The sequence below is a fragment of the Alternaria ventricosa genome (genome assembly GCF_023758065.1).
Source record: "Alternaria ventricosa strain BMP 2768 chromosome Unknown scaffold_20, whole genome shotgun sequence".
In the NCBI taxonomy this organism is placed as follows: domain Eukaryota; kingdom Fungi; phylum Ascomycota; class Dothideomycetes; order Pleosporales; family Pleosporaceae; genus Alternaria; species Alternaria ventricosa.
Genome location: NW_026055700.1, coordinates 175,567 through 199,780, shown reverse-complemented (window position 1 = coordinate 199,780; position 24,214 = coordinate 175,567). Strand labels below are relative to the sequence as shown.

Sequence of the window (24,214 nt, the reverse complement as noted above, 5' to 3'; positions counted from 1 at the left end):
CCTCAAACCTTAAGAATTCGCCCGAATCCTCGATCCACTCGTCTTCCTTTCTCGCTGTTGAAACACCTCGCATCTTCTCTTTCTCAACCGCAAACCTCCACACCGTCATCATGGCTTCTCCACGTACGCATCCACCCTTCTTTCACATGTGCCCAGCTGACAAACCTCAGAGCAAATCCGCACCAAACTCACCGACCTGCTGAAGATCCAGCACCCCGTCATGCTTGCGGGCATGAACGTGGCTGCTGGACCTAAGCTCGCCGCCGCCGTCACCAACGCTGGAGGTCTTGGTGTCATCGGAGGTGTCGGATACACACCCGACATGCTCCGCGAGCAGATCGCCGAGTTGAAGGGATACCTGAACGACAAGAACGCGCCATTCGGCATCGACCTGCTCCTTCCTCAGGTAGGAGGCAGCGCGCGCAAAACCAAGTACGTACTGGGCGATCCATCACATGCAAGGCACGGGACTAACGGCATACAGCTACGACTACACCAAGGGCAAGCTGAACGAGCTCGTCGACATCATCATCGACTCCGGCGCTAAACTATTCGTCTCCGCTGTCGGTGTCCCACCCAAGGCCGTCGTCGAGAAGCTACACAAGCACGGAATCCTGTACATGAACATGATCGGACACCCCAAGCACATCAAGAAGTGCCTCGACATCGGCGTCGACATCATCTGCGCACAAGGAGGTGAGGGCGGAGGACACACTGGCGACGTTCCCACATCCATCTTCATCCCAGCAGCGGTCAAGATGGTCGAGGGCCACAAGTCGCCTTTGACCGGCGAGCAGGTACAAATCGTAGCTGCTGGCGGTATCTACAACGGCCAGTCGCTCGCTGCCATGCTTACATTCGGTGCCACCGGTGTCTGGGTTGGAACACGCTTCGTCCTCTCGGAGGAAGCCGGTGCGCCCAAGGCCCACCAAGAAGCTGTCCGCACAGCTGGCTGGGACGACAACATCCGCACCATCATCTTCACCGGACGCCCACTCCGCATCCGCACCAACCCATACGTCCAGAACTGGGAGGAGAACAGGCAACAAGAGATCAAGGATCTTACTGCCAAGGGCATATTGCCTGTCGAGCATGATCTCGAGAAGATGGGCGACGACCTCGACGACGAGACTATGGACAACGCGCGGCCGTTCCTGATGGGCAAGGTCGCTGCTGTTGTTAACGAGAGGAAGAACGCGAGGGAGATTGTTGATGAGCTCGTCACAGATGCTGTCAAATGGTTGAACATTGGCAACTCTATGATCGTGTCCAAGTCGAAGCTATGAGGAACCATTTTACGTAGTTAATTTTGATGCATCTTTCTCTGTTCTCATTCAACGCCCATGATCTTTCCCTATCTGCAGAGTACATGGTTCAGATTGATTACGTCTGCAAGATAATGCGCCTCGGTATAACCAAACTGGCAAGCGAGCTAGCGCTGACTCTGATGTCGCCGCATATGCCCCGATGCCGCCGCGGTCCGAAGCATAGACACCTCACGCGAGGTTTCCTTATCATCACAACCATACAACCAACGACATGACGACAAAACGACAAGGTTTCCTCCAACGACGCGAGGCTGGCCTCCAGATAGAACTTGCCGCTACAGAGAGGCGTTCATCCGAGCAAGTCATGCGTTACGAGATGATAGAAGGCTATCTTTCTGCGCTCAGCGAGCTGAAGATCGAGGAGATGACGAATGACGATATGAAGAAGTATAGAGCTCTGATGATGAGAGAGGAGGGGAGGAAGGGTAACAATAAAGGGATATCTCCGTTCATCCCTGGACAGTGAGTTGTCTCATTGCTCAAATGATGGAAACTTGAAGCCTGACCCTTCGACAGAGATGCTGTCTTGTCATACGCCAAGAGGATAATGGGACTGCATAAAAAGAAAGCAATGCGTACCCAGGGCTTAATTAAAGGAGGGTAGGCGATCTCAGCAATCTATCTAACTGTTATTAACGTACTAATCGGGCGGCTGCAGTCCATACGACCAAGCCGCTCAGTCCTATGCGCAGATATCATGTCTATACCTCGCTACAAAGATGCAAGCCCACTTACCACGCGAAGTGCGTGATTTAATATACGCCTACGTCTGGGACGACGAGTACCTCGATCTAGCAACCGGCTACATGGTTCCCGATGCAGAGAAGAGTTATTTCATCTGGACAAAACCTCATCTAACATGGCGTCGTGACAAGCCGCCCCATGTCATCAATCCCGCATACGTTGACCCGGCTACGGCAGTAGAAGCCCTGGCAGCGTACTACCCGGCCTCCGCCCACCGCAAGACCGCCTTCGTGATTAGATGCACGCAAAGCTTGCAGCTGGACACGCTGGACGCGCTACTCAACGACGATGTATTCAAACTCGATTTACGACCTGCAGACCATCTTCGGGCCCTGGATCTACATCTTACACAAGAGCAACGCATAAGATATAAACCAGCGACTATCGATCCAGATGGATTGAGTAAGCAATTCACGCACATTCTTGACGCTATATCCCACAAGAAAGATTTCAAACTGCGTATCACGTTCATGCAGTTCGAGATCCGCCTCAAGCAATGGGAACAGCTTTTCCCCGTTCTCGTCCCTATTTACCATGCTTTTCGGGCTGAAGGGGCGGATGTCAGTGTATCCTTCAGCATCACCACACACTATTATTAAGCGCCGGTCCGGTGCGATTATGATCTTGAAGAGATTGTCAAGGTGTGGAATCCAGAGTTGGAGTGGAGAGGGAAGATGTTGGAGTTTTTCGAGGGAGCAACCTACCACGTATTTCCGGCTTTCGCTAGGCAGTATCGGTATGAAGATGGAGAGGAAGAGGAAGATGAGTGGACATCAGATGATTCGGATGAAGATGAGTTGGATGAAGATGCGTTTTATTCGGATGAGTTGGTTGAAGATGAGTTTAGTTTTAGAATTTGAGGCGGATTAAGTGTGACGGCTATGTAACTAATGAGAAGCCCCCAACTAATCCTGCTGAAAAGCTCCCAAACTCTCATCATTCCAGCTCAAAAACTGCCCGTTAAACCCCTCTACATCCGCCCTCTTCGCCACAGCCAACCTCGCCATAACATACCCCGGCTGCTCCGGCTTCAACAGTCCACCTTCTTTCTTCAATCCACTGAACTTGGTCCTGTCTTTCTCGCTCATACGCTCGTGGTGCACTTCGCGGATCTCACGCTGCATCTCCGTGTCTACAACACCGGGGCGGATCGAGATAGTGGTAATAGAGGGCTCTTCTACGGAGAGCGTAAGAGCGAGATGGTTCAAGACAGCTTTTCCCGCGCCGTAGCAGCCCCATCCTTGGTAGGCGGAGGTTGCGGCGCCGGATGAGGTTAGGAGGATTGTGCCGGAAGTCTTGCGGAGGGACGGAAGGGCCGCTTGGACCTGTAGATGGTTAGCAAGATTAAGTGGTTCCATGGCTGGTTGGTCTCGAGCTTGGGGGATTGAGAAAATACAGAAATAGCAAGAGAGAAAACAACATGATTGAGACAAGCGCCAGAAACGAACGATCTCAACTTACCATACCAACCGCACTAAAAACATTAACATCAAACCCCTTCCTCCACTCCTCCGCACTACTATCCGCCACCTTCTTCACCGGATCCAACGTGCCATGGTTCACAATTAATGAATCAATGCGTCCCCACCGCTCGTTCGCCAGGTCGACCGCTTTCTGCGGGAGTGCAGCATCGGCCATGTCACCGGCAAGTACAGCTACTCTCTCGTTTCCATATTGGGATTGAAGGGCAGACAGAGCCGATTCAGTACGCGAGACGAGGACGACTTTGTGGTTGCGGGAGAGGAGGTGGTGGGCGATTGCTTGGCCGATGCCTGTGAGAGTGGGTTAGTAGGGGAATTGGCGGTATGAGAGTCTGCGTTGTTGTTGACTACGCTTGCACGTGTAGCTTTTTTTACACGTCTGGGAGGTTTGCAGACCACGGAAGTGTAATGCATATTTTGACTAGAATAGAAAGCGAGGTGATGGACAATTTAGTGAATAGATACATACCTCGAGAAGCTCCGGTAAGAATAACGACCATTTCTTTGAATTCACTCATCTTGACTTGTTGTTTCGGTGGGTTAAGTTCATATGTCGGGACGGATCGGAAAGGTTATGCTCGTGTTGGAGGGGTACGTCATATTAGTCAGCTTCTTGCCAGATACTGCCCGTCTGCCGTGTCAGAAATTCGTGGTCGTAACATTCGCAGGATGGAAGTCAACAATATTCACCTAAAGGTGCGTTGAACTTGTTCACGTTAAGTCGAGGTACAGTATTTTACGATTCTGCAGAATCCGTCCGACTCGTCCACGAGTCCAATTAAACGGCATCTTTCTAGATTATTAGCGCTGCCAGCAACTACAACACTGCGACAACTACATTACTCCAACAGCTGCAAAAGTGCGACAGCTTACAATACTGCGACAGCTACAATACTGCGACAACTACAGTACTGCGATAGCTTACAGTACCGCGACAACTACACTATTGTGACAACATAACCAACACTCTAGCAAACAAGACCCAAGCTACTACAATCATATTAATTCTTGCTAATCGATACTACCTCTACGATACAACACGCCCACCGCGCTTTATACAAGACCCAAGCTCAGCCTCTTAGTATGCTGTCAAACCGACATCGCAGTGCCTTCCGGGCAGCTCGCAGAACCACCTGACCCGCTTCCCTTGGAATCCACGGTGGAAGTGCTGCCGCTGACCATACCTCATGCTTGCCCGGGTATACCAGAGCTGGATTTACATTCTCAATGAAGTATTCGACTAGCGCATGGCAAGCAGGACAGCACTTCTGCGATACTGGTAGGGCGCTCATCTTACCCTTTAGTGCATCCGTAGTTGTTTTACTAGGGAGCTGCAGGTGAGCCTTGCTTAGTGGTGCGGACGCGGACTTGATATCGACGTCTAGGACATCAGCCCGCTTCTTGGCTAGTAAGGCCAGACTCAGTAGGACTGTTTCGCAGTGGTAGGTACCGGTGAAGTTTGTAGCTTCTGCTTGTTCGTTTTCAAACTTCGCGGAGTAGCCATCGCCATTTCTTAGCAGCCATGTTCTGATATTTTGGCATTCGTCCGTTGTGAGCTTCTCTCCAGATGGCAATGTGAAGTTCTCCAGATAACCCTTTATGATCAATCTCCTGTCCTGGTGCTCTTGCCGGGTTTCAAAGTGTTGGAATTTTGCTTGCTGCCAGTAAGTTCTGAGAACTTTGTTGCGGGGTGCCTGGCGGCCTTCACTCCGGAGATCCAGAATCGCTGTCCAGTGTAAACATATCAGATCCAGCCATGCCATTGCTGCGTGCTCCCACTGCTGTCACTCGGCAAGAGAGTCGAGCTGCTCGAACTCGGGGTCGATCCTTTGTTGCTTTTCAAGTGAGGTCGAGGATCCAGGGAGGCCTTCGGTATCTTGAGCAATGTCGCTGGTCTTCATTGCATTCTTTATCATGTGAACCTTTCTCAAAAGCCCTAGGTTTGTATACAAGTACTTGCGGAGCGCCTTCTTGAACTGTGTCAAAACATCAAGCCAGAGACCTGCTTGTTTCGAAAGATGATCGAAATAGTGACCTGCGAGTGCAATTTCGTCGCTTGCGGGACTTCCTGGAAGTGCGTCGTAATTGCTGCTCTTGTACAATTGTGCGTTTCGTAGTGCAGCTGCGAGCCACTCGAAGCAGGCAACTAGATTGTCGAGCACAGCACTAAGAATGTCCTGCAAAAGACTAGCAGTATGTTGGTTGTAGACAGTCGATTCGCCGGTGTTCAGGAGGTCCTTGAACTGGGTGAGTGGTTTGATGATTTTTCGGGTATTTTCCAGTGCCTCTTGAGTACGGCAGGGCAGTCTGTCTGCATTGGCTGATGACCGACGTTCCAGAAACCCGATCGTTGCAACGATCACTTTCCGCTGGATTTCGGTAAAGTTTGAGTCGAGAACATCGCGGGCGTCACCCAGAAGCAATGACCTGAAGTGGTAACCTTCCTGCAGCATGAAGTTATCAAGGTCACCGCCAGGCTTGCTTAGATAGTCGTAAAAGTTGCGGTCTTTGCTGCCTTTCTGGATGCGCGAAGCTATCTTGGCGTTCGAGGTCAAGAGCACGTAGTTACGTAACTGGTCTCTGGCCAATACAGTTGTACCCTTTGATGTTTGTTCGTAGGTTGCCTTGATTAAGTGCACGAGATTGGCTGCATGCTGAGAGAAACTGACAGTTGTCCGGGGATGCGTCACTCCTTCCAGATGTCTCTCTGTCTTGGAAAGCAACCAACAGCCGATTGAGTCTCCCATATCATCGGCAGTAGTCAATGGAATATGGACTTGTAGGGCAGGGTGATGCTCTTGCTCGTTCAACGTCTTGCTTCGCTGTTCATTGCAGAGGCTCTGCACATACCCAATAGCTGCTGCAGGACCTGGCTCGCTCTCTTCTTCCGCTTCAGAGGCAGTATCATCTTCTGTGAGCAATACGCCGCTGTCATCGCACACTGTTTGGAACAGAATCTCTCCTGCGTCTGATGCTGTCACGGCGACAACTTCCACATCACGGACCAACAAGTTGGTAAGCTTCTCTGCGAACGGGTATAGCTTGTTGTTTGAATGCCCGGAATCGGTAGTATTCGTACTGACCGTGGCCTTCTTCTCAAGAGGATTCGTCCAGGCCAGTACAGTTGTGAGGAAACTGAACTCGTGGAGTTCCTCCTTGGTGAGGAACTTGTCCTTGAGCCCGTAATGGAATTCGCTCATCGTGACTCGTACTGCTGCAGTTGGGAGCTTACCGCAGCTAGAGTAGTTAGGGGGTGGTGTGCTGAAATAGTTCGGCGTCAATTCCAGTTCAAGTGTGCGAGTGGAAGTTCAGCTCAGCCGCGATTTGGTAAATGTCCGTGGTCTTGGATCGTGAATACAGAAGTCTTGGAGGAAAAAGATGTTCCCTAGTACTGTCTTCACAGTAGAGTCATACTTGGCTACCATGGTTGAGTACCTAGGTATGGATTCGACCATCCCCACGAACCCCGGCAAACCACTGTTTAAGCGAACCGTTCCATGGTACTGGTGATGAGTGTTAATCGTTTGTCATTCCAAAGTCATTATCATAGGAAAGCCATGTCCATCTATCTACAAATACTTCATAATCATAACTCCGTCGTCACAATCCCTAAAACCCGCGCCCCCACACCTTAATACCCATAAGCCTTGCTCGTAGCTCTCGGCCGACCAGCCAACGTAGCGATATCATCCGGGTTAACAGGCGCCTGAGGCCTGCCACTCAGCGTATCAACCGTCTCCTTGAGCGCCATCCAGAACTCATGCTTGGGGCGGCGGCGGTGCCACTCCGTCTCCCTCTTCTCCACTTGCTCCATGGGGGAGAAGAGAAGCTTGCTGCCCTTGATACCGATGACGCTGATGGACATGGAGTCGTCTTCGATCTCGTCGGGGTCCATGCCGGCGTAGTTTTCGAGATGTTGCATGGCTTTGATGGCGAATCTGACGGCGCGGACACGGTCCATGGGGGAGGGGATGGTGCCTTGTTGGAAGTGGCCGGGTACTCCGTGACGGGACTCGAATTTGCCTTGGCCGGCTTCTGCGATCATTTGGGCGATGATTTGCACGTTGTATGTCTTGGATGCCTTCTCGTTGACTAGGATTACCTTACCAGACCTGCTGATACCCTTGTCCTTCTTGAAGACCTCGCGGAGGTGGTCAATGTCGCGGTCGAGCATCTTGAGGCTGATGCCTTCTTCGGGAGTGTATACGCCCATAGCTCCGATACTGAGACCGGCGACTGTTGCGATGTAGCCTGATTCACCACCTTGAGTCTCGATGACGAAGACACGGCGACGAGATGCTGATGCCGATTGACGGCAGGCATCGGAGTATTGAATGAGGGCGTTCAGGCAGGTATCTGAACCGATGGAGTACTCTGTTCCGGGGACGTTGTTTGAGATAGTGGCGGGGATGATGACCTAAAGTTTAGTTAGCATGCTGCTTATCGCGTGGCTGAAACTACATTATCGGGATATGCACTCACCATAGGAATCTTGAAAGACTTGTAGTACTCGCGTGCTTTCCTCAGCTCTGAAACAGCTGTGAAAGCCTCGAAACCACCAACAACGAACAGTGACTGGATGTTGAACTTCTTGAAGACGAACGCAACAGTCTCGAGATCCTCACTAGGGAGCCCACGGTTCGTTCCGATCTCAGATCCACCCTTAGAGGCCCAGGTCTCAGCATCAATCCACTTGATGTCTCGCACCGCACCAACTGGCTCATCGGAGTGGTGGCGGATTATGCCAGGGAAACCGTTGTGGAGCGCGACTGGTGTGTGGCCACGGGCGATGCAGTGTGCAACCGCAGCACGGGTCGCTGCGTTCATGCCTCCAGCTGGGGCACCTACGTGGATGATACCGACGCGCATGCGCTTGTTTTCTGGTAATAGTAGGTCTGGCTGGTCTTGTGCTGTAGTGATTTGGTAGGCCTGGTATTGCTGCTCGAACTCGGTGTCACGGAGCTGCATAGCCCTTGAGAAGTTCTTGTTCTCGATGGCTACAGCAACTTCCTTGGTTTGTGCAACAGCCTCGAGGAGCGGCCGTCGGACGATCTTGTTCTCTTGCATACAGATGACCGGGCTGGGTGTGTCGGGGGTAGCCTCCAACACCGCCTTGACAGCTTCAACACCTTGGAGTGTCGCAAGCATACGGTCGTAGGCGCAGGGTGTACCTCCACGCTGGACGTGTCCGAGAGTTGTCACTCGTGTGTCGAGCTTTGCCTCCTTCGCCAGAATGTCCTTGACCTGTTCTGAAGTGATCTTGTTCAAGTTGCGATCGATGGCACCCTCGGCGACCACGACAATCGTCTTCCGCTTGCCCATCTGTCTCTGCTTCTTGATCTGTTTGCACATCTGTTCCTGCCAGCCTTCGCTTGGTGGGTTCTCTGGTGTGAAGACGAAGTCGGCGCCTGTTGCGACACCGGCGCTGAGTGCAAGCCAACCGCAGTGTCGACCCATAACCTCGATAACGAAAGCACGCTGGTGACTGACGGCGGTGGTGTCGACTGAGTCGATGGCTTCGCAGATACGTCCGAGCGAGGTGTAGCAGCCAATGGTAGCGTCGGTCATGGAAAGGTCGTTGTCGATGGAGCCGACGAGACCGACAATGTTCAGGTGCTTGAAGGGCTCAACCTGCTCCTGTGTGAGCTGCTTCTCATCCACCAGCTCCTTCAGCAGCTCCGGCCACTCCGCGCGGAACTTGTCAGCACCTGTGAGGGATCCGTCACCACCGCAGATGATTAGCGCGTCGATACCCTTGATGATCATGTTCTTCGCGGCCGTCCGGCGGCCTTCGCGCTGCATGAACTCCATGCATCGTGCTGTGCCAATGAGGGTACCACCTTCTGACAGGAAACCTCTCACGTCTTCCCAGTGCATCTCCTTGATCATGTCTCCGCCCTTGACCAGACCGTCGTAGCCCTCGTATATAGCGAAGGCCTCGCAGTTGTTGTGAATCGCCATACGCACGACAGCGCGTACCGCTCCGTTCATGCCGGGCGCGTCACCTCCGCTCGTCATGACTCCAATGCGCCTCTTCTTGCCATCGAGGGGCGGCGGGATCTCGGTGGGCGCCATGTTGTGAGTCTGGGTGTTGTTGATTGGGGTATTAGGCGGGGTGAGAGGTGTAGATTGAAGTTGAGGTAGTAAGTGGAGGCTGGAGGTAGTCGCAGCTGGATGCGAAGGTCCGAAGAGATATTTGGCCGTGGGTCAGTATGAGGTCAATGTGGATTCACCTGTCTAGTTGGAAAAGTTAAGACGCCGAGAAGAAGCGGGTCCCTACGTGTTGGGAAGATTCAGGTCTCAACGGTGGTTGGAGGGGTAGCTTTGCCGAGTCCTGGGTGGTTGTGAGTAGCAGAGGTAATACGATTAGTTGGTGATTAGATGACCTCTACGTGGTGTTTATGTATCATAGGCAACAGTTGTAGGTATTACTCAAACTGGCGATAAGGTGATGGGAGTCGGAGCATGGGTCGCGGCGTCGCGCGCATATGACGTGGGAGCTCCAAAAGAAAAGAGCTCCCCGGTCCGTCAAGTGGGGTCACACCACTCCGCCGATCAGCCCGAGCCTCGAAGGATCGTCTGGCGAACTCCAACACCGGCCACCGGCACGTTCCTGGCATCGGACAACCTTTTCGTTGCTTGAATTGGTGTCGGTTGCATGCCAACAATGGCCAAGATGGCGAGACATTGCCTGCGCCACGGTCACCGTACGACTACTGTGACATGTTCTTCTTAGCCATCACCCCACGCGGCCTCTTCCGGCGAAGGCGTCCCAGCATCACGATCACAGGGAGGTACGATTGGCCGCGAATTACAATGATTTATTGGTATCACTCTATGTCAAGCCAAACGGGCCCAATCGCTGCGCAGATGCTCAATCACCTTTTCCTCACGAACCCAAGCGTTTCCAAGCGCATGCTATGACTGCATTACCAAATCCAAAGACTCCAACCTGCAAACATCTATTGTTACCACCTCAGCTCTAGAAAGCACCAACCTCCTGACCCTCCCTTGCTAGCGTCTCAAACACCCTTGGTGGCAGCTTGTACTTGATCAAACCAGCAAAGACCATGAGGTCCTTTGCCTTTTGTAGAAGCTGATCAGCGAGAACCTTGCGCATCTTGTCCTCGAACTGTCCGGATAGAAGACGTTCACGATGTCTCGAGCAGCAGCCGATGCACCAGAGAAGTACATTGCCAATGTTGCGCGAGATTTCTTGTGGGTAGGAGTTGAAGCTGTTGGCGGTGGCACGGATGTCGCTGACATTTCCGTTGGCTGACAGAGGAAGAATGCGGAGGTTCTCGATTTGCTGCGGGATGTTAGTGACTGGTCATGAGTAAAGAAGTAAGAACTTACGCCGAGTGCCGCCATGAAGTCGCCGGCTTCGATGATCTTCTTCGCGTTGTTGAGCTGGAATAGTATTCCAACTGTGTCACGGTTCATCTGCGACACCTTCCTCCACCACAGGCTGTTCGCGTCATACAACGCAAGGACCTTCTGCGCGAGCTCGACGGGATCGTCTGTTCCCAGCATGCTCAAGCTCGACGAAGTCAGATCAGTTCGTTGTTGTTGTTGTTGCTGCTGTTGTGACTCCGCAGCTGTCAGACGCGGCTTCAACGGCTCCAGACGGAGAGGCTCTTGACCGAGTTCTACAGAGAGTGCCTCAGCCAGCGCGCGGTTCAGGATCGTTACGACACTGTCGTACTCGCCAGCAAGATGGCAGAGTAGAATGGCGTCGTTGATGCGTCCGTTGTCGTCTGCCATTCTCGCGGCTTCGCTGGTGATGGTGTTCAACAAACCCATCTCGCCATCCAGCTTGAGCAACGGCACGCGTTCCTGGATAAGACCCGGTCTCGTCTCCCCGTTGGATTTGACGTCGCCCAACAAGGTAGAGAACTCGCGCGTCTCGAGAACAAGTTCGCGAAGAGCTTCATGGCAGAGCTCTGCCTGTTGTCGGCCTGCTTCACCTGGTAGATCTGCATTCATGCAGATCAGCACCAAGTAGTCGGCCGCAGCATCAGCTCGTGCAGCACGGAAGTCGCTTGTGTAGTGGCCGACGATGCGTCCAAAGTTGAGCTGTGGTTGTTGTCGCGTAGTGAAGGTCATGATCTCTCCACCTGCAGTCGTCCAATCCGACACACGGATGAGGCCGTAGTAGTCTAGAGCGACTGCAAAATGAACCGCCGAGACGTAGTTGTGGGTGTACAGGTAGTTGATAGCTGGCTCGAACAGACCAGCCAGCGTGGCGAGATAGAAGTAAACTCCATAGCCGCCCGATGATTCAGCGTCGTCGTTCATGAAGTGGCGCTGGCCGATATCTTTGATAACTGTTCTCAGTTCTTCCAAGCCAAAGATCTCGCCGGCATTTTCCTCAGCGCGGTTACCCTCGCGGGCCAGGTTGAACTGCAGCCATACCCAGTCGTCCATGTTCTCCCTGATCGGCTCCAGGTTGCGCTTGCTCATATCACATCGACCAACGATCTTGTAGCAAGCCAGTCGGTAAGGGTCCTCTGGCGTCTTCAAGCGGGTCCTCTGGGCATGTGTGTGAGCGACCTTCTGTTGCGTATCGGGGTTCAGTCTTCGGTCCGGATCGCTGGCGTATTGGGATATCGCCGCCTGGAAGTTTCGGTCGGTGTTCTGGAAGAAGTTCCTCTTCTCTCGTACATATTCAGCAGCCTCGGTAAGCAGACCACCCTTCAGGAGGAAGAATATGATAATCCAGGGAAACTCTTCACCAGCTTCGCCTATCCGTTGGAATAGCTCAGTGTCTGCGCCAAGCTCCTTGAATGCAGCCTTTGCTCTCACGAAGCCTCGGATCTTGTTGAGCATTGAGGGAACACCACCAACAAGCGCCTCCGCGGGGTTTCTCCGTAGGACGTCTTCCACCTGCTCCAGGAACCTGCTTTCAAGGTACTTTCGAGACCCGTCGAGTATGCGCTTGCGCATGCGAACGCTAGCAGCAGAGTTTGATTGTTCGTCCAGGTAGTCTCTGGCGAAACTTCGCTCTTTCGGTTGGTTCGAGCCAGGGTTGGATGCCTCGAGTTCTGTCTTCTCGCCGGTGATGGAGATAAGCGTTCCGTAGGCGCGTGTGAACTGCTCCGAGTATTCTGTACCGGCAGCCTTCTCTACATCAGAGAACGCATGAAGTACTGAGAATGTACTCTCCCGCAGCCTGGACTCATTGAGCTTCTTGACCTCTTCCATAAACTTCTCTTGCTTGTCACGAGCGTATCGATCCTGAGGAGCAGCTTGTCCGCCCATGACTGACTTGTCGGAAGAATCGCGTCCGCCAAGAACGCTCTGGGAAGCACCGAGAACGGGTGGTCCAGCAGCAGAGGCTCCAAAGGTTGATCGTCCGTTGACAGATGCACCGTTGGGACCCATGGAACGACCCTTGCGTCCTGTTGCACGTCCAAAAGCTCCGCGAGCTGTGCTGCCGAATGCACCGCTCTGAGATGCTGCCATGTCTTCGCTCTGTCTGCCAAGCCCAAAGTGTTCGTAGATCCTTTGCCTCTGCTTGTCCCATTCGATCTGAACATTGTCCTCGAGGAACGTGTCGAAGTCGCGCTTGGATTGCTCGAGTCCTTCCTGGATAAGCGCCAGGGTTGATTGCGAGTGCAGGTTCGAGATGTAGCCGTCAACGTCGTTATCGAAGAGGTTCTGTGCCTGACTGGGAGCTGTGAGGCCGCCCTGCGAGGAGAATTGGTTGAGGTCGCGGAGGGTGCTACCCATTTTCACGCCTGAAGCGGAGAGTAGGTAGTGTCTGGAATCGGTCAGCATACGAGCACATGTCACAATCATGTTCAACTTACGCAGCGCGATCTTGGGAGCGGTCCTGCACCTGGTCGGCTGAGGGACCGCCAGCGCCCAGGTTGCGCACCTTCCGTGCGATGTCTCCAAGGCCCAACTGCAGGGACGGCAGCTCGTCGAAGTTGGTCGTGCCATTCTCGCCAGCATTGCGCTTTCGCCCTCGCTCGAGCAGATTATCGAAGTGGGCTGAGCGACCGGTGCCAGCGTTTGCCTGGGCTAGTGACGTGCCCTGTTGCTGCTGCTGCTGCTGCTGTTGGGGTTGCTGCTGGTTCGAGGTAGCGCCGAAGAGAGACGATTGACCGAATCCGCTCGTTTGTTGCGCGTTGTTGGTTGTTGATTGCGACGCCGTGTTGTTGAACAGCCCAAGGCTGCTGGGCTGCGTTTGTGTTTGCGGTTGCGAAGTCGATCCGGCGCCAGCGAACAGTGAGGATGTCGTGGTCGTAGCTGGCTTTGCTCCGCCCAATCCACTGAAAAGGCCACCTCCTAAGCCTCCAGAGCTTGGTGCCTGTGTCGTACCAGATTGCGCATTCGAAGCACCGCCGCCCAGGTTGCCAAACAAGCTTGATCCAGTACCGCCTGATCCGCCGGTTGCTGTTCCAAACAGTCCTCCGCCGGATGCGCCAGTAGAGGCGGGCTGCGAGCCTCCAAGATTGCCGAAAAGCGACATGGTGGTGTATTGGGCGGTGTTGTTGATGGTCCCGAAAACAAACCTGGAGAAACGAGATCGCGTTGTTCAAGCTTGAGAGCTCGGACCCTCGCGATCCCTGTCTTTCAGGTACCGCGTCGTGTGAAAGGACTAGTACCATCTTATCTTCTCAAAGCATCATTACATTGAAATATGATCTCAGTCACGTTAGATGCTTCACCCCAGTTTGGTAAGAGTGGGGTTTACATGCTTGATGGAAAGTTGACACAGCAGGCGCAAGGCCACGCCTGACAGTCCAAAGATGAGCCAAATGGGAGCGGGTGCATGACGGAATGATATAAAACTTTGTATGCTAGGTAGTAGCGACACGCAAACGACTATACACACGCTCAGCCTCTAGCATGCTGTGTATAACGGTGTCGTTCCTGCAATCTGCGCTAGCAAACGACTGACGGTATTATCTCTACAAAGGTGGATGTCCATCGCTAGAGGTACGATACTTCCCTCGAAGGAAACAGTCCTTTTACGACGATATCTACAAAATGCCTGATATTCTGCCTAGACCTCCCTACTTCGAGCAAACCGGGCGGAAATGCGGATCGAAACCACAAGCAGCTCGATACGTTCGTGAACCGTACTGGCGAGGATGGTACCAAGATGGCCGGAAGCTCCATAATGTCAAACCATCAAAGGCATTTATATGGCCAAAGGACGGAAGGAATGGCTCATTTCGTGGACGTCTCAAGGATATATTCAAAAACGAGGGCCCAGACATGTACGTTGCGTTTGGGGCTCGCAAGACGGATTGCGTGTCGAATCGTCCACACAAAAATCAATGGGCGGGATATGGCCATCAGCCCGGATTCGGGCGTCATCCTTTCGGCTTCAATAGCTCGAAATTCGCTCCGTGGACCGGAGACAGCATGCTCGGTGGACGAGATAAAGACAAGTGCTACGACTTCCGGACTCGACAGTACACAGAGCCAAGCCTGGATATGTGGACAGATGCGATTTGGCAACCAGAGCCATACGGAAACAGCGAATGGAACTGTTACCCCCAGGCGATGAGAAACGTGTTCGGCCAGTGGCATCATGACATGCAGTATCTGCCGCGAGGATGGGGTGGTGATGTTGACAACGAGTTTGGCCAGGGGGAGCCATTCTTTCACATCCCGCCCCCCTATGTGAGATGAGCTCGCACTAGATCGACGTGAGTGCCATCTGGATTTACTCAATGCAAGCCTCGTGGAGTGCCACCCAGACCGTATCTGGACTTTCGTTTCCGACGGCAACTTGTTTACTTCGTCGCGCAGTAGGCGTCAAAGCCGAGTTATCCAGAAGTTTCCCGCATTTAGCACACGACGTTCCTTTCACAGCCTTGTACGCAGCAATCATATCCTGTAATAATTAGCATCCACCCAAAACATCTCCATGCCGCAAAATCCCATGTACATACCAAAAGATACTTCAAATCATCTGGGTTCGACCGTGATGCAATACATCTTGTGATCGCCAAAAAGGGCTCTGTAGTCCCCAAACACTCTGCGTTGAGTTTGTGCCGTCCGTTTGCGTCGCGCTCGATGCCAACGCGGAATTTCAGCATGACAGAGCCGGATACGAAGCGTGTCTGGATGCTGCGATCCTCATCGTGTGTCTCCACCTTCAGATTCGGATGCGCCTTCCTAAATTCCACCACGATTCTCTCAATATCCTCGTCAGTGACAATAGCACCGGTATCTTCTTTATTCTCCCCTCCCTGGCTCTTCGTCGACTCCTTAGCCTTCCGCGCTCGTTCCGCCCAGCCATGAGAAGGTATCGAGACGCTCTCTGACAGGTCCGCATTCGCACCGAGGCTCTGCTTGACGTGTTCGAACGTGCTTTGGATTTCTGGTGACTTCCACTGGCTCTTGAGCGCATCTAGGTTCTTCTGGGAACCGAGTACGCCATCGGCGTAGAGTTTATACGTCGCGGAACTACGGGGGCGGTGGAAGGGCTCGATGATGCGGGGGATGGCTAGGCGCATGTCGCTGATCTGTCGCATATGAGTACGAATTATTCAGAGAAGGCGGCATGCTATTCTCACCTGCGCCTGAAGCTGTTCCAGTTGTGCGAGTGCTGCTGTGCATTGCGCCTCGTCCCAGCCAGCGCCGGGCTGCGCTGCAACGTCAGGAGCACCCATGGAATAATATTAAGGTATAATCAAAAAGTAAAAGCGATGATGCGAGGGCGATTCAAAGGCGGGGATATGGGATATAATAAGGTGCGATAATGTGAATGATTGAGGCGTGCTGCGATTGAAGTGGAAAGAGCGACCCGTGGTTCAAGGACGCTTGACGATCGGAAGGTCCACCGGGCGCTCCTTCCCCACTCGCCGAACGCGTCTACGCGTAGTCACGATGCGGACAAAGGGTGCCACATGGGTATATCGCATGGCCTTTATGTGTGAATCATGGCATATGTTGCCATAAGCACTGAGTTCAAGTAAATGTTCGCTCAGTTCAAAGATGGCGTCTTGTACAGAATACTGATTGACCATATTTGAAGAAATGCGTTGCGCCTAGATATATATACAGGACAATCACAAGCTTCTCTATAACTTAGACTTCTCCTTGACAACACTCTCTTGAGGGCCAATGAGTGGGTCATAGACATTCATACCCAGAGTGTCGTGAGGTACGGTAGCAGTGTGCATGCTGAGTCCTCTTGTGTCAAGCATCGAAGGGTTCAGGTCCGCAATGCTTGAAGCACCAATGAGGCGCATGTTCATCTCCATCTCATCCTTCAGCAGCTGCATAGCGCGGTCGACGCCCGGCAGACCGTATGCCGACATAGCGTAGAGGAAAGGCCTACCAATGCCTACACCCTTGGCGCCCAGTGCAACAGCCTTGATGATGTCCGTTGCACGTCGGATACCACCATCGATGTACACTTCGATGCGATCTTGCCAGCCGCGTGCGCGAAGAACTGGCATGACTTCTGCGAGAACCTCAACACCGGAGCGAGCGAAATCAAGTTGACGACCACCGTGGTTGGACAGAACAACACCATCGCAACCAACCTCGACGGCGCGGATAACATCCTCAACACATTGCACACCCTTGAGAATAATGGGCATCTTGGTAATGCTTCTGAACCACGGGATATCTTTCCAGCTGAGGCTCGGGTCAATGAAGGACGAGATGGCTCGTGCGGCGCCTTGACTACGATCCACATTGTCGCCGCCGGTGCTCTGGACGTTGCTGCCGACATCGTCGAACTTGCTCCGCATGTCTTTCTCGCGACGACCGAGCTGCGGCGCGTCGACGGTGATGAAGAGACCCTTGCAGCCGCGCTTCTCGGCGTGCTGCACAATGCGCTTTGTGACCTCCCTGTCCTTGTTTACGTATAGCTGCAGCCATTGGACTTGGCCGTCTTTTGCCTCGTCCATGATCTCGTCAAACGAGCATGACGCCAGTGTCGGTATCATCTGGACAACGTTGTGCTTGTGTGCGCCGCGTGTGAGAACGACCTCTCCCTCTGGATTACCGAGCTTGCCCAGCGCTGTCGCGGTGACATAGAAGGGGATGTCGACTTTGGTGCCGAGCATTGTGGTGGACATGTCGACCTTCTCGACGTCGATGAGTACGCGTGGTCGGAACCAAATCTTGTGGAATGCGCTGTGGTTTTCTCGTAGTGTCTATCAAAAGTCAGTTCAGGCGATCGCAGTGGTTGTCAGAATAGACCTACAATCTCATCGTCTGCACCACTGGAGTAGTATGCCCATGCCGTCTTCTTCATGACCTTGCGCGCGACGGCCTCAAAGTCCATCAGGTTGTAGCATTGCTCCAAGATGGGCATGCGCGCAATGCGCTCTTGCCTCGCTTCCTCGTCTGGATCGACCTCCTTCGCTTCTTCCTTGACGGTGTTCATGTCTACCTCGCCCAAGTGCTTGGACTTGTCGAGGTACTTGTCGAGCGTGTCGGGCGGATGGATTGGCTCGAACGCCTCGGTGCCGTCCTTGCCAGCATACTTCAAGACAATCTTCTGGCCTCCGGGATGCTCAGGCAGAAACTCGGTGACATCGTAGGCGCGGCCGTGGATGATGACCCAGCATGATTCGGCGTTGTTGTGTTGGGCGACCTGCTCGCCGGTGAGCTTCACCTTCTGGGTGTTGTTGCTGTCGTGGTTCATCGTGGCGGCGGTGTGTCGAACGCGAAATGTTGAAGGGTAGGTAATCAAGTCGCGAAGATAGGCCAGAAAATATATGGAGCCGATCTAGGTTATTTCCAGACACTAGAGGGCTTGGACGAGCGGAAGGGCCAGGTTGGTGACGGCAGCATGTTTGGGGTAATAGCTCGGTACATTCATCCCCGCGGCCTTCGGATGCTGGTCGCGGAGACGCATCTGAGTTAGCACCCTAGCCCATGAGCTCGAGGCGAAATCGAATGATTCCGGGCTTGTCGCATTAGGCATCCCGCCTCGGTCCTTCGCAGGCGGTTTTCTTGAGGATATATGTGTCGGCCAGGGACTGTCGTTCGTTGAGGAAGCTTAGTTGGGGTAGGTATTAACGTTCTCGTCGGTCGCGTGGAAGACTCCGTGCTGCTCCGAAACGCGGGGAAGACGACAGCTGGCTGGGCATGACGTGCATTGTCGACTGCCCGACACACAGCATCAACATGGCGCGTCATCCCCTGGATGATTATCAGTCCCCAGGGCTGCGATCACGATGGGCATTCATATTCCCATCTGGGACGCACCCTTCTCAGATCTGATTCACATTGGCTTAAGGCGCCTGTCACATGGCTCCCCTAGCCAAGAGAATCGGTGCAAGCGCCAAACGCAGCTGGGCTGTCATTCGGGCACTCACCTCCTGCCTAATATTCTCAGATACCCTCTACGTCAATCCTCTGCCTCTTCTCACATCTGCCGGCGACTCTTTCTCACTGCTCGCCATGCAACTTGTTCTCCCGCCGCCTCCCACGCATTTCCTTTCTTTCTTGCTCCGAGGCACCGCGACCGCGCATATCTGAGCCGACCCCACAACACCGCCTGCCGCCCCATCCCTGCACCGCCAACACCGACGTATACAAATAGATTTGGCGTAATACGGCGATATGTCCAATAGCCTGGAAGCAAAGATCGTGGTCCTCGGTAGCCAAGGAGTTGGAAAAACTTCTCTCGTCCACCGATATGTCAAAAACGCTTTTACGCCTCCCACGACACAGTCCACCGTGGGTGCTTCCTTCTTGACAAAGAGGGTTGTGGATATCGACACCTCCACCGTGGTTCGGTTACAGATATGGGATACCGCAGGCCAGGAGCGCTTCCGGTCCATATCCAAGCTGTATTATAGGGGTACGTCAGTATTGTTCCTTTCGCCGAATCAACTCTCATATTCTGTCGCAATACACACCGGGTCTCTTTTCGCTATCTATATACCCCACATTCGGCAGCCGAGCTCGGATCGTCTACTATGAGCAAACGTTCAGCGCAGAACTAACATTTTCTCTAGGCGCAAATGCTGCAGTACTATGTTACGACATCACCGATCCATATTCGTTCGAGGAGATGGGCCGCTGGTTCAAGGAACTCAAGACAAACCTTGGAGAGGACGTGATCCTCCATGTGGTAGGAACGAAGTCAGACGTCGTAGCCGAAGACCCTACCAAGCGAAAAGTGCCCTTTGAGCGCTGCATCGAATACGTCGCCGAGAACCTCCACCCCACACAGAACGGACAACCACACAGTGCTGCAGCAAGCGGTTGGGGCTCTGTGCCGGCAGCCTTCCACAGCGGTATGGCGTCGCCACAGAGCAACCGATCGAGCGGCTTCTGGGGACAAGACTTGGGCTGGGACTGTTGCCACGAGATCAGCGCCAAAGACGGCGAGGGTGTAGACGAAGTCTTTCGCGTCATCACCCGCAAGTTAGTCGAACAGCAGCAGAAGAAGCTTGAGGAGGAACAACGGCAGTACGCCATGGCTGGTGTCACCCCTGCCATGGATAACAACGGCAATGTCGCTGGATACTTCGATTACCCTGGAACGGGTAATGGAAGCTTCCGCTTAGGCACTGGCGACAAGAGGCGAAGCTGGCTGGGCTTCCCCACTACACCCAACGTCGCTGGACATCAGCAAGATTGGGAAGAAGACATCAACCGCGCGCAGAAGAGCAAGAGTGGCAGGTGTTGTTAACATCTGCCCCAACTTGGATCTTCGTCATATGTGTACGCTTGTTCGTACTTTCGATCGTCACACACCTTCTCAGCGGGACATCATCACGACTAGATTCGTTAGAGGATACCCGCTTGCGTTTTTCTTTTCCTTCTCCTACGACTCTCGTCTCACGGCCTCACATACTGTCGTTTCTTTGTAGCATTTTGGAGGCTTAATTTGTTGTTTCCTGTCTGTCTTTTGTAGCGAAGCGTTCTAGCGAGTTGTTGTGTATTGCATTTACAGCGGTCATGAGCGTACTTCCTTCATCTTCTCTCATTTTTCATCTAATGACAAGCTCAACACAGATTACACGAGCGTTATCGAGATACAACCACGAATAATACTGCGTCACGTTCATGCCATCACTATGCGTGTACAAACGTTTGACTGTCCTGCTCCTTATGGACGGTTTGATCCCGCGTTGCCACTGAAGTTCCCAATGAACACAACCAGGACGGCGCAGTATGCTGCTGTCGCCGCGAAAAGCTCTGCTCGTTTGGCCGTTGTCAGAAGACCCATTGCTGCAGAGAAAAGGAGTCCGAAGCCTATCAAGAGCCCTATGTTGAGGAACGTGCTAGCACGAGTACCCGTCCATGTTATACGGTACATAACAAACACGGGTACGGCTAATAAGAGGATGATGACAATCGCGACTAACACGACAGCCACACGCTCGATCCGCGCGATATTGAAGTAGGCTATGTATCCATCTTGGAAGCCCTCATCATCAGGCTTGTAGAAAATATTCTTTTCACAGTGTCAGTCGCGTGAATCATTCGTCATAGGCTTCACGAGATACTCACAGTGATTTTCCCCTTACCCAGAATAACAAGGAGACGTCTGATCCAGTCATCGATCTTGCCAGACTCAGTCCTCGGTTTCAAGGTGATAAGGTCATGTTTCATCCTGATGAATCCGTCTTCATCGTCCGAACTCAGAGTCTGGCGGTTGAAGTACCATTTTCGAAGGTTCAGCCACTCGTCGTCGGTTGGCCTTTGGAATTCGGCAAGCCTGCGAGCATGCACCAGGACCTCATCATACCTCACGAGCTTCTGTTGGATCTTCTCGAGGAGTGCGGCTCTTTCGCTGAGCATAGGCTTTTGATCCAGTTGTTCGACCAAGTCAGATTCTTGAGATCTCTCTGCTCTGTGTACTGATACGTCGGTCGCTGTATCATCTACTACGTTGGAAACCGGACGACTCATCTGAGCAGCCTCCATATCTTTGACACGGGAAGTGACACGCTCTCTCTGCTCTGGATCTTCAGACTCGGAATGTAATTTGTCCAGCATGTGGAGTCGTCCCTCGAGTTCGCGAAGTTGATCTTGAAGCTCAAGTACGACGCGGGAATGCAGATAACTGAAATTGCGATAGATGGCAAAATCATGTGTGCTTGACTGCAAGGCTGCTTGTAGCGGGTAACCTGATGGGAAGTCGCTCACTGAGAATGGTTAGACGGCAAAGGCAGTTTCATCCGCCTCGCTAATGAAAGTACCTTCTACGGAATACGGCTTCTTGAGAATCGCCACTATTGCCTTTATCATCTCATTTTCTTCCTTTTTACGACTCCTCTGCTCTCGCTTCTTGTTTGCACGCTCGTTTATCGTGTCCTTCCAGGACCGTAGCCACCAGCTACTTCTCGACGCTGCCAGCAATGGTCAGCTGTATTCGTTTAGCAAGACTTCTGGAGGACTCAACCTCTAATCGCATCCTCGCTTTCACCGGCTTCCACATCAACGGCGCGTTTCGACTGGTCCTCGTCTTGAGGCTGAGCAGTTGGATTCTGCATAAAGAATTGATCGTGCCTCGCATCAGGCTTGGTGGACGACCGTTAATCTTTCGAGCTATGAGAGGATGGGAAGAAACTCTGACTAGAATAGAGAGCGGGGCACCCAACAAGAAAACATCAATTGCTGACATACTACTGCAAGCCTTCAGTAGGCTGAGAACACTGTATGTGAGAGGAGAACTAGTGGCTGAACGCCTGCATATGCGTATGCGATCATGCAGGCTTCATATCCCTCTCTTTTATCCATTCGCTCTTTGTGCCGGCATCTCCAGAATTCGTAGCAAGCCTGTATTTCCAATGTGCGGACTGCTCGTCCATTACCGCCTCAGAGACCTCCATGGTTTTCCAGACAGTCCGAGTCTTACCGTTCTCGAGCGTTTCCATCGATTTGATCTTGACTTCATCGCCTTTCTTGAACTCAGGGTGTCGCTGTCCGAAGTGAGTTACCATAATTAAACCTGGATAGCGAAGTTACTTACAGCTAGAGGACGAACACTGACGGTGGACATTTCGCTGACTGGTAAGTGGTGCGACGACAGCAGGAAGGTCGATAATGCAATAAGTTGGACGCGTGTCGCTGAGAGACCGAGGACAAGGGTAAACAGCAGCAGTATACACTGATGATCTTCGTTCAAAAGGTCGGCGGAATGAAAAGCAGCTGAATGACTCAATATCTCGTTGCGTCTTTGTGATGCCAGGCTGAAAGATAATCACTCAGCTGGTCAGAAATGTGGCTTTCTGCGGTTGGACGGTCATGCAGCCACTTATGTAACCGGCGAATACGCACCCACCTGGACATGTGTCTGCAAGCGTGACTGCATCATCAGCCAAGGGTGCATCGGCTGTTTCCAGTGCTTGCAGGCTTCGCCCACCTCTCCTTGTAATGTGACGACTACAGCCTTCCCTAGGGTTATTATGGCCACTCCAGGGCTGGACTTGACGCAGCCAGGTCAGATTTCGCCTCTGGTCGTGCAGACCACCATCAGCTGTTGACTTTGCTCATGATGTTTTAGCTATTCTTTCATTTATTAAGAGTAGTGTACGCAAGTGCCATCCTCCATACATGCTTGAAGTACTCTCCGAACTTAAAGTCACCTTACTTTTTCCCACTTCTCAGCCTTGCTGCGCCCACGCCTGAAGGGCGTCAAGCCCTCATCATAGCACTACTGCGTATTCGTAACATGCCTCATGCACTTTCATCCTATAGAAAGATAGTGCGACTCGGTCAAACGACGCAGTGTGTATGTGTCGGGCTGTGACGCGAGGGATGTCTGGATGACATAGACCGCCCTCATGAATGGGCACTCGCAATCACTTTGCCAATAGGCTGCGTCGAACGTGATGTCAATCCCTCTCCGAGTAAACTCTGGATGCATGTTGCTGCCCATATCAAGCGGCCAAGGGCGTGGAATACCAGGCTGAGACTTGACAACACAGAATGCGAAGGACTTGAGTCCCCGCAGGATTATTCCAGCTCTCCGCCATCGCTCTGCAACGCTATGCTAGTCATATACTGCCTTCATGAGCCACGATAAATACTTGCGTTCCAGCCTGGCTACACAATTTACCCGACGAGACTGACTGATAGTTTCCCCTGACGAATCATGGACGCAACCCAAAAATACAACATTGGTACTGGAATTACCTACGCCGTCCGCCACCTTCGGACGACTTTCATAGCTTCAGGATTCATATGGGCTAGTACCTGGAAGACAGAAGCAGGCGGTAAGGCTATAACCCGACAGTATACCTTTATTCCTTCGGTCTAACGTTGTTAGGTGATGAGCACGAGAGGCGTAGAGCTGATGTCGAGACAAAGTTGAGGGCCAACAACTCGTACCTGATTATCGGCGCAGGAACTGTTATCGCCGGCGAAGCGCTTGGATACATCTACCGAACTGACAATCTCATAGAGAAGTTAGTCCCGGCTAAACGTAGTCACGGAGGCGGCTGGGGAGAAACACGATCCCTAATCACAAAGTTCCTTGACGACATGGCATACGATCTCAGCCGAATGAATCCGGCCCTTGATCAGGTGGTTCCAGCAAAGAGCGATACGCCCTGGGTATGGGACGCCGGCCGAGAACTCTACTACCGCTACGATAGCAAGGACCGAATATATAAATACCACAACGGACTGTGGGTGAGACTGGACGGGTCACAGACAAGCCACGAGCAGGAAGTGCAGTTGGCTCAGGCCTACAACGTATCGGCTCAACCTTTA

The 24,214-nt window shown here is 52.7% G+C and overlaps 11 protein-coding genes across 11 annotated transcripts; 3 read left to right on the top strand and 8 right to left on the bottom strand.

Moving 5' to 3' along the window:
• Positions 1 to 110: 110 nt before the first annotated feature.
• J4E93_009240 (uncharacterized protein) lies at positions 111 to 1,286 on the top strand (the record flags this gene model as incomplete). Its single annotated transcript, XM_049347134.1, has 3 exons — positions 111 to 123; positions 171 to 432; positions 485 to 1,286. The coding sequence occupies 3 exons, from the start codon at positions 111 to 113 to the stop codon at positions 1,284 to 1,286; spliced, it is 1,077 nt and encodes a 358-aa protein (XP_049195698.1).
• Positions 1,287 to 1,539: 253 nt separating this feature from the next.
• J4E93_009239 (uncharacterized protein) lies at positions 1,540 to 2,671 on the top strand (the record flags this gene model as incomplete). Its single annotated transcript, XM_049347133.1, has 3 exons — positions 1,540 to 1,790; positions 1,845 to 1,928; positions 1,987 to 2,671. The coding sequence occupies 3 exons, from the start codon at positions 1,540 to 1,542 to the stop codon at positions 2,669 to 2,671; spliced, it is 1,020 nt and encodes a 339-aa protein (XP_049195697.1).
• Positions 2,672 to 2,977: 306 nt separating this feature from the next.
• J4E93_009238 (uncharacterized protein) lies at positions 2,978 to 4,071 on the bottom strand (the record flags this gene model as incomplete). Its single annotated transcript, XM_049347132.1, has 3 exons — positions 2,978 to 3,397; positions 3,534 to 3,844; positions 4,023 to 4,071. 3 exons carry the CDS (start codon positions 4,069 to 4,071, stop codon positions 2,978 to 2,980), a joined length of 780 nt encoding a protein of 259 aa, XP_049195696.1.
• Positions 4,072 to 5,337: 1,266 nt separating this feature from the next.
• On the bottom strand, positions 5,338 to 6,753 carry J4E93_009237 (uncharacterized protein; the record flags this gene model as incomplete). Its single annotated transcript, XM_049347131.1, has 1 exon — positions 5,338 to 6,753. One exon carries the CDS (start codon positions 6,751 to 6,753, stop codon positions 5,338 to 5,340), a length of 1,416 nt encoding a protein of 471 aa, XP_049195695.1.
• A 431-nt stretch (positions 6,754 to 7,184) lies between these two features.
• J4E93_009236 (uncharacterized protein) lies at positions 7,185 to 9,628 on the bottom strand (the record flags this gene model as incomplete). Its single annotated transcript, XM_049347130.1, has 2 exons — positions 7,185 to 7,970; positions 8,036 to 9,628. The coding sequence occupies 2 exons, from the start codon at positions 9,626 to 9,628 to the stop codon at positions 7,185 to 7,187; spliced, it is 2,379 nt and encodes a 792-aa protein (XP_049195694.1).
• Positions 9,629 to 10,535: 907 nt separating this feature from the next.
• On the bottom strand, positions 10,536 to 14,030 carry J4E93_009235 (uncharacterized protein; the record flags this gene model as incomplete). Its single annotated transcript, XM_049347129.1, has 3 exons — positions 10,536 to 10,862; positions 10,910 to 13,316; positions 13,366 to 14,030. 3 exons carry the CDS (start codon positions 14,028 to 14,030, stop codon positions 10,536 to 10,538), a joined length of 3,399 nt encoding a protein of 1,132 aa, XP_049195693.1.
• Positions 14,031 to 15,236: 1,206 nt separating this feature from the next.
• J4E93_009234 (uncharacterized protein) lies at positions 15,237 to 16,188 on the bottom strand (the record flags this gene model as incomplete). The annotated part of the gene is made up of 3 exons (XM_049347128.1): positions 15,237 to 15,407; positions 15,466 to 16,041; positions 16,093 to 16,188. 3 exons carry the CDS (start codon positions 16,186 to 16,188, stop codon positions 15,237 to 15,239), a joined length of 843 nt encoding a protein of 280 aa, XP_049195692.1.
• A 411-nt stretch (positions 16,189 to 16,599) lies between these two features.
• J4E93_009233 (uncharacterized protein) lies at positions 16,600 to 18,179 on the bottom strand (the record flags this gene model as incomplete). Its single annotated transcript, XM_049347127.1, has 2 exons — positions 16,600 to 17,685; positions 17,736 to 18,179. 2 exons carry the CDS (start codon positions 18,177 to 18,179, stop codon positions 16,600 to 16,602), a joined length of 1,530 nt encoding a protein of 509 aa, XP_049195691.1.
• A 923-nt stretch (positions 18,180 to 19,102) lies between these two features.
• On the top strand, positions 19,103 to 20,180 carry J4E93_009232 (uncharacterized protein; the record flags this gene model as incomplete). Its single annotated transcript, XM_049347126.1, has 2 exons — positions 19,103 to 19,343; positions 19,501 to 20,180. The coding sequence occupies 2 exons, from the start codon at positions 19,103 to 19,105 to the stop codon at positions 20,178 to 20,180; spliced, it is 921 nt and encodes a 306-aa protein (XP_049195690.1).
• Positions 20,181 to 20,989: 809 nt separating this feature from the next.
• J4E93_009231 (uncharacterized protein) lies at positions 20,990 to 21,990 on the bottom strand (the record flags this gene model as incomplete). The annotated part of the gene is made up of 3 exons (XM_049347125.1): positions 20,990 to 21,642; positions 21,697 to 21,846; positions 21,900 to 21,990. 3 exons carry the CDS (start codon positions 21,988 to 21,990, stop codon positions 20,990 to 20,992), a joined length of 894 nt encoding a protein of 297 aa, XP_049195689.1.
• A 213-nt stretch (positions 21,991 to 22,203) lies between these two features.
• Positions 22,204 to 22,499, bottom strand: J4E93_009230 (uncharacterized protein; the record flags this gene model as incomplete). The annotated part of the gene is made up of 2 exons (XM_049347124.1): positions 22,204 to 22,419; positions 22,470 to 22,499. The coding sequence occupies 2 exons, from the start codon at positions 22,497 to 22,499 to the stop codon at positions 22,204 to 22,206; spliced, it is 246 nt and encodes an 81-aa protein (XP_049195688.1).
• Between the last annotated feature and the right edge of the window lie 1,715 nt (positions 22,500 to 24,214).